This window comes from Falco naumanni, chromosome 13 (genome assembly GCF_017639655.2).
Source record: "Falco naumanni isolate bFalNau1 chromosome 13, bFalNau1.pat, whole genome shotgun sequence".
NCBI lineage: Eukaryota > Metazoa > Chordata > Aves > Falconiformes > Falconidae > Falco > Falco naumanni.
In genome coordinates this window covers 28,448,131-28,456,019 of record NC_054066.1, presented here as the reverse complement: position 1 = coordinate 28,456,019, position 7,889 = coordinate 28,448,131, and the positions used below count along the sequence as shown (strand labels likewise).

Below are 7,889 nucleotides of genomic sequence, written 5' to 3'. Positions count from 1 at the left end.
CTGTAAATGGAAAGTCATTGCACTGGTAGTGCCCCAAGGTCCAGGGACTTTCTCCCCAAAAGGTTTGATGGTGCTTTGATGGATCAGGTTGAGAAATACCCCTCTGGAACTGCCAGCTCTGGCTGCTGTGAGGGACCAGGCAGCCCTCAGCTCTGACCTGGCAGCAGAGCTCAGGCACTCCTATGGTACCATATACGGTATTTTTCCTCATTCTAATTCAAGTAAATGCTTATTACCAAACGTTAGCATCTTACCTGTCAATATAACAAATTACAGAGTTCTGGCAGCCAGAGAGATAAACACCAGCAACACTCAGTGCTTCAAGTTATCAAACTCCAAAGATAAATATTTATATGGCATCTGACAAGACTCCAAGCTTCGGGCCAGAAACCCCACTGAACAACTGCAACATGGAAGGAGGCACCAAACTATCAAGTTAAATCGCTCAGCTCCCAGACCCTCCACACTTCTTCCGGCCCTTGCTCAGCTTCGTGCCCACCTTCCTGCCCACCGCAGCAGGGACAGGGTAGGGGAGATGGCCTGCCCGTGCCTGGGCTTCCCGGAGGAGCCCAGCACCCCCGCCCCAGCCTGCTGCCAGCCCTGCCCCAGCCGCCGGCGTGGCCCCCTTTTCCCAAAGCGAGAGAAGTTCAACACAGGTGGAATAACATTTCTGAGCTGTCCTGGACCCCGTTTTCTGAGCCACTGACCAGCAGCAGCCCCAGTGAAACCGAGATTGTCGGGAATGTTTCAGACGGTGGCTGCAAACCGAGAGGCGTGCCGTCATCCGACCTGCACAGAGAACTGCGATATGAGACACAAACCTTGTGGTGACCGCTGAGAACCGGCTTCACTCAGCAGCCCCAGCACTAGCTTTACTCTGAATTTATGTCCCAGGTCATTCCCCTCGCTACCCTTCCCCCCTCCTGCTCTCCAGGTCCCCGCCGTCACAGCCACCCGAGCATTGCTGCCACCCTCACCAGCCCTGCTGCCCTCCTGTCTGCGAAACCAAAGCCAAAACGCACCCAGCAAACACTACAGAGGGTCGACAAGAGAATACTTTGGAAAGCAGATTATATTGCCATACTCTGCAAGGAACTTTCAAATAAGCTGTGGGCTCCCTCTGCCACTGAGTGGAAGATATATGGTACAGTAAAAGGCATTACAGTTAGTTCTTCCACCCCCCCCCCCCCCCCCCCCCAACTCCCCCTTTTTGGCAACAACTTTTTGCAAAAGATGTTTTTCTAGGTTGGAAAATTTCAAATTTTATTTCTACTTAGCCTTGAATGATCTCTGAGTTAATTTCTTCACTTGCGGACATTCATTTCCCACCCCCCCCTCCCCCCCCCCCCCCCCTTTTCCTTTTTTGCTTTCAGTCTTTTCTGTGCTTCCTCCACTTTGGAATCATTCGAGTGTGACAAAGGAAATCAAACAAACTGGGAATTTTCCAGTTTTGGAGGAATGTTGAAAAGTTACAGAACAGTTAAAAAAAGAAAAGAAAATCATTTTTTAAAATTACATTCAGTTTCAAAATGGAGAAAAAGCAGGGGGGGAAGGGGAAAATCAGAACAGTGAAATATTTTATTTTTCAGCAGTATTAAATCTTTAAAACTGCACAATTTCAAACCTGAAAAAAGCAGCACAGACACATATAAACAGTAAAAAAGGATAAAGCACACCAAGATTAAATAAAAAGGGAAGTGATCCTTTTACAGACAGAAAGTGGTTGAGAAAAGCAGAAAGTCCTTACGCGCTTGAACGCTCCACCCAAACTTTGTGCATCTCAGAAGTAACAGCTGGGGGCCTGGGGTCCAGGTTTGTCTCTAGCTGTCTCCTGGCTTGCAGGCCTTTGGGCTGAAGAAAAACCCCGCATTTCACATGTGGCCATGGAAGCTGCTTCTACACCAGCAAATGTCCCAGTGCCAGGGAGCGCTCCCGCACGGTGGCACTCCTCTCCTCGTGCCGTTACTGATGCCTTAGACCCTCGCACTGCACACAGCTCTCCCTGGCCCACGCCAACACACCATCTCCCCCACGGTTCTCCAGGAGCCAGCGGGGCTTTTGGAGGTGAAAGAGGTCCACGGTACGGCAGTGGGGTGCTCTGTGCTGGAGAGGTCCCAGACACGTTTGGTTTGCTGGTACAGCCACCGAGGTGACAGCAGCTCTACAAGTAGGTGGTGGCCTCTTGGCTCTCCCGCTCTCTAGCCTGTGCAACAGCAACGTTGATGCACTGAAGCCACTCCTCAGCATTCTTCTTGTCTTTGGCCTTGAAAACATAGGTTTTGCTGTCGGTGAAGATCTCAAAGGCCCGGGGCAGGCTGCGGTCCCTGCGCTTCTTTGCCACCACTTTAACACTCTGCACCTTGCTGAGCTCAATCGGGCAGTCATCGGGGTCGTCTTTCTGAAACACAGGGGAGACAGAACCAAGTTCATCTGGTAGAGCTTCCACCGTCTTAATAAACAGTGGATGTCTCTAGAGCTGGGCTTGCTAAACATGGCTCGTGTGGGCAAACGCACTGACGGGCACTTCCCAGAAGAGCCTCCGGGGAGTCAGAGCCCCCCTCCCACGCAGTGCTGTGCTCCCCTGCTGGGCACCACTGGGGTTCATGAGCTGTCACCGTGTGCTGCACCCAGCACCAAGGGTCTGCATCAATGAGCTCTTCCCCCTCAGCATCTGCACTTCTTAGTTCCAGCCTCAGCTGTTAGCACAGGTTTGGACTGCCCTTTGCCTGGCTTTTTGTAACGGCGACCCCTGTTAATGGTGGCGGGCACAACTGGTGCCACCAGCAAATGGTGGGTACAGAGGTCAGCCCGCCCTCGGGACTGAGCAAAGCTCTCCTCTCCTAAGCGGTGAAGTTGTTCCCATAAGAGTCTCCACCCAAAACCAGAAGCAGCAACTCCTTTTGTTGGTTTTGAAAACAGAACAGACACCTGGAGTCTGGCCCAGGAGCACGAGGGGAATGGTGGCGTTTCACAGCAGGGAATGGAGAACACGGGCAGCTTAGCTGCAATTTTCTTTGAAAACATATAAAGTAGGTACATCTAGAAAATCTTAGTGTCATTGTAAGCAATGTGATGCAGGGAGCGTAAGAGATAGTTGTACAAAATCAGGGAAGTTTCCTGTGGAAGAAGAGATTCATGAGCTCATAAAAAATATATGAGTTGGGTCTCCTGGTGAGGAGTTTAAGCCCAAGGCCCTGATTCCTCAAGGATATTTATGTTCCTCCTGTTGAGCTTATGCTTTTTACCAAGAGGAGTAAGGCAGATTTTCCAAAAGCTTTCTGCTGCTATCACACAGGAAAGGTCTGGACTGCTCTGCACCAGAACCGGTGGTTAAGGATCTTGCAGGAGCGAGCGGGATGCGGGAGAGGCGGCGCTGCGGGAGCTGCTGTCTCCAGAGCCGCTCTGCCGGCCCCAGCCCCACCTGCTCTCCTGGCCGGCCACGTCTGAAACTGCAGGACCACAGCTGGGCAGGGAGACTTCGAATCACAGAATCATTTAGGCTGGAGGAGATCTTGAAGATCATTGAGTCCAGCCGTTAACCCAGCACTGCCAAGTCCCCTGCGGTAACATCTCAGTCCTTCTGGGAAAGAACCTGGAACATTTTACTATTCTAAGGAAAAGCTCTTCTGAAAAGACCATCCAAAAGAAGGCCCAAGCCCAATGGCTGTGATTCTTCTCAGAGATTTGATAGTCCCCTGCCATTATCACTGATCTGCCGTTTTCCACATCCACAGTGAATGCCCAGGATGCGTTCCCCAGCTTTTGGAGTTCTTCTTTGTTGCACACATAGATATTATTTGCAGTCATGGTCTCCTCCACCCCTAAGTACCATAATCCCTGGGCATTCCCCTCCTTTCTGACTCAAAGCAACATTTAAGGCCACCCCTTGCCCAGAGCAGCTCCCCAGCAGGAGAGGCTGGCACGGACCCCTCGCCAGGACGGGCAGCCAGACCCCTCTGGGACACAGGAGGTCCCTGGGCCGGGAATGGCAGCACCAGCACAGAGCCATCACCTTCCCGGCACCTCTACCCCCTGCACTGCTGCTGCATGTTCCGGCACGGGGCAGTTCCTTGTCTGTCTCGTTCATTTTTTCAGATCAGTGACGTTATTCCACACCTGAGGGTTTTCTTTAAACGGGTAATTGCCCCGCTAAATGTTCAGTTCTGATCAAATGACTTTTCATAAACAATGAAGTTCACCTCCAGCTCCACAGGGGAACACATGTTTCCAGAGCTGTCACTGATGTCCCGGCGTGACTGTGGGACGCAGCGTGGCCCACCCTCCCCTGCCTCCCCAGCCGCCGGCTAAGGCTGTATCGGCAGTACTGGGCTGGCTCCGCACTGAAATCTGACCTGGGATAAACATGAACATTTTATCACAGCAAATGCGAAGCAACGATAGCCTTGAGAACTTTGCACCCCATGAGCCAGACCCTTACACTTAGAAGCCCAACTAGCAAAAATGATATACTCCCTCCGTTACGACACAGCATTTGACCTCCAGCTGCTAAAGAAAGCTGATTGTACCCTAGGCGCATTTCTGTGGAAGGAATTTACCGCAATTTTCCAGGAGTTTAGGATGTGGCTTTTTTTTTCAGACCTCTTAGATTTTGGTTTTCTCCTGCCTCCCCTTTACCCACTGGCCATACGGTTGCTTACACAGAGCGAACATTGTCCACATGGTTACTCTGATGAAAGGAAGGTTCATGGTGGGGCTCCAGGAATAAGCAGGCACAGCCAGCTGGCCCCCTCACAATACCTCCTCTGTGTTAGGTTTGTATTTTTAAGTGGAGCAGTGTGTAAAGTCCAAACACCCACACAGCACCCAGCCCTGCTCGGCGACGCCAGAGCTGACGGGGCAGAGCTGTCGTGCTCAGCCAGGCAAGGACCATCCGGCTTCAAAGGCTGGAACAAGCAGCAGAAGCAGCTGGGCAGGAGCCTCCAGCACCGCTTTAGCCAGCCAGGCTGCAGCCCTGCATCTCGCAATGCTTTTGGCGCTGGTGCCCGGCCAGCAAGGCATGGGGCTGCTGCTCCTGCTGGCTGCCAGAGGTGCGCAGCAGTGGACCTCCGGTGGGATCTAAAAAAAACACTTTTATTGTCCAAACCACTTCTGTGATGCTTCATACCTCCAGCCCCGCTTAAAGGACTTAAAATTTTGTCTTTGGTGCCTGCCATAGTCAGCCCCAGGCACATGTACAACCTCAGCTGGTGGGCTCAGGGTTGCTCCAAGCTGCAGTCCAAGCCATGGTTAATGGCAGGACTTGACTCTCGAATTTAGGCCAAACCCGTAGAAGTAACAGGATGTAACGCACCAGCTTGAAAGACTGATTACCCAGGCGCAGTAACCCTGCTGCTGTCCCCGGGGGGCTGGGCGCCAGCCTGCTCCGCTGACGAACCAACTCGGGTATTTCTGTTCAACTTTAAAAAAAGCAAAGCAGACTTGAGTTTGCCAGTTAAAAAGGGGAAGTTAATCTATAAGAATTAGGCTGTTGAGCAAAATCGGCTATTCAACAATCTCATCTGCCAGCTCCACCCGCCTGCGAAGCATTCTACGTTCCCCCAGGGCAACAAGGGGAGCACTGAGAACGCAAATCTAAGGAGGCGGTTGCAGCCCAGGAGTAATCAAGGTATCTGATGTGCCTTATGCCTGGCTTGTTTGGAGAGCTAATTAAAGCCATTCCATTAAATATATTTCTATAAGCCAATCAACTTGCTAAGAAATGACAATTATTCTGAGACTCTTTGAAAAGTGAGCATCAGCCAGTACTGAGCTGTACGTGGCACATGTATGGATTAAACTGTCTTCAGAATCTCGGCCAGAACATCAGAAATAATCACTAGGAAGCAAGGGAAAGGCTGTTTCTCGAACTACTGGCTTTCAGAAGGATTGCACTGTCCCACGAAGGCACATGTTCCCCTTAGGCAGGACACTCTCTTGTATTTCTTACAGGCAAGGGCTCAGGAAGCCATTTAAGAAGCTTAAAGAGCTTTACTAGGTTTCTGTAAAAGTAAAGGTTATTTACCAGAGATATTAAGGTTTGTCTGTATTTGGCAGATGCTGCTATTTTTTTATTATCTAAAAGAGGGCTCTTGTAACAAAACCAGACTATTTTGCACAATATTTGATAATTCTCATTGTGAAAAGCTGAAGAAAATTAGTTTCTATTAAATGAGAACAACTAATGAGGACTAGATTCAATTACCTGCTCTCCTGTACCCTGGGACACACATGTCTCTCAGTCCTATTAGTATAAATTTCAAACAATTTAATAGAAATTTCAGCAGAATTTCCCTGAATTTAGATGACGGTAGCAGTGAAGCAAAAAAACCCCAACAACTCCATTCCTTTGGGAGAAAAGCATTTTAGCACCACCTTGCTTTAAACATGTATTTCCTGCATAATAAACATGTATTTAAACTTGTATTTCCTGCACAAATAACACCAATTATAATGCTCTCATCTCAACAACGGTTATTAATGCACAAGAGCATGCTAGACTTTCAGAAAAGGTGAAGAGTGTCTGGATTTTGGAGACTGCCCTGAGGTGTTCAGAAGGGCCTGACATAACCATCCCCCCCTCCCCCGGACACTGCTAGTCCTGTGAAAACTGGGGACCCCGACATGCCAGCTCACTCGCAGCACGGTGGCTCGGCTGCTGCACGCCTTGCCGTCCCACGCCATGCGCTTTGCAAGTGGACAAAATATGTTCACCTGAGCAGAATTTACTGAATTTGTGTTTATCCGAGGAAATAGCAAGAATCACTGGGCACGCCTGGAAACTATTTCTTAACTTGTAATTCCTTCAGGAACAGGGTTTTTTGCAATATCCAAGGTGACCCTGGGATGCCTCGAGGCAGAGTGGATGATGGTCAGCCCCAGCTCAGCAGCTGGCAGGGCGTAAATCACTGAGCGTGGTGCTGAGCCCTGGGTATTTGTCGGCTGAACAAGAGCAGCACCAGTCTGACACCGAGTACTCTCAAAAACCTGGTGCTCTTGACCCAGAGAGAAAAACGTAACTATAGCCGGTGAGCAGCCCCTTGGCTGGTCAGCCATGCGGCATACAGCGACCACGAACAAAGCCAAGCGGTAAAAACCTCTGGGAAACAGTGCTGGGAAGGAGGGAAAGAGAGAAATCAAATTGAGGGTCTTCCGACTTACAGATTTTCCTTTCCGAAAAAGCAGCTGGTTGCCAGCCAGAGTGAAGTAGCGAGTTTTCCACCTTTTGATAAACTTCCACCGGACTTGCTTCTCTTTGAGCTTGCCTTCAATCAGAGGTTGGCCATCCTGATTTACAACTGGGGAGGTGAGCACACAACAAGGGGGTTATTTCTGTCCTCCCTCTGCACCAGCCGAAAGCCAGGCTTTTGCTGCGATGCAGAGAAGTTTTTCGCAGTTTAGCTCTATCAGCTCCAAGCTCACATTCCTCCCGACCACAAGCATCCAGCTGTCACTTCAGAGAGACGTTTCAGCCCTCGGCCGTGCTTTGCTGGGAGGCCCAGCAGCTGGAGCTGGACATCACCTCCTCTGGCCACCACGCCTCCTATTCCCTCAGCCCTCGCATCCTCACCCCCACCGTTACGCCTCCCTGTTGTTCCTCAGCCCTGCAATAACAATTTATAATTTCATAGAACTGAAAGTAGGCGTTTATGTTGTCTCCGAGGCTTTAGCCCACGCTGCCGAGTTCAGTGCGGTTTATTCCTGCTGTGCAGTGCTTTGGACAGGAATATTTTGAGGATATTGCCCCCCATTAGCTGCAGCAGCTTGCCTCATTGCCGCAGCAGCCCCATGGAGAAGGAATTACGAGCCAGCAGTGGGACGTCCATGTGGGGCTGAGTGACTGGGCACCATCCCGCTGGAACAACTGCCAACCTCTCGTAGGTAATTCCAGC

At 50.5% G+C, this 7,889-nt stretch overlaps 1 protein-coding gene across 2 annotated transcripts in view; it reads right to left on the bottom strand.

The window, feature by feature from the left end:
- Nucleotides 1-2,040: 2,040 nt before the first annotated feature.
- VEPH1 (ventricular zone expressed PH domain containing 1) overlaps nt 2,041-7,889 on the bottom strand; it is a 98,225-nt gene continuing 92,376 nt past the window's right edge. For both annotated transcript variants that reach the window (XM_040613523.1, XM_040613522.1), the window contains 2 exons: nt 7,159-7,295; nt 2,041-2,398 (listed from right to left, as the gene is read on the bottom strand). In XM_040613523.1, coding sequence (XP_040469457.1) covers nt 2,162-2,398; nt 7,159-7,295 — 374 coding nt within the window. In that variant the 3' untranslated portion in view covers nt 2,041-2,161. The remainder of the gene's footprint in view (nt 2,399-7,158; nt 7,296-7,889) is intronic.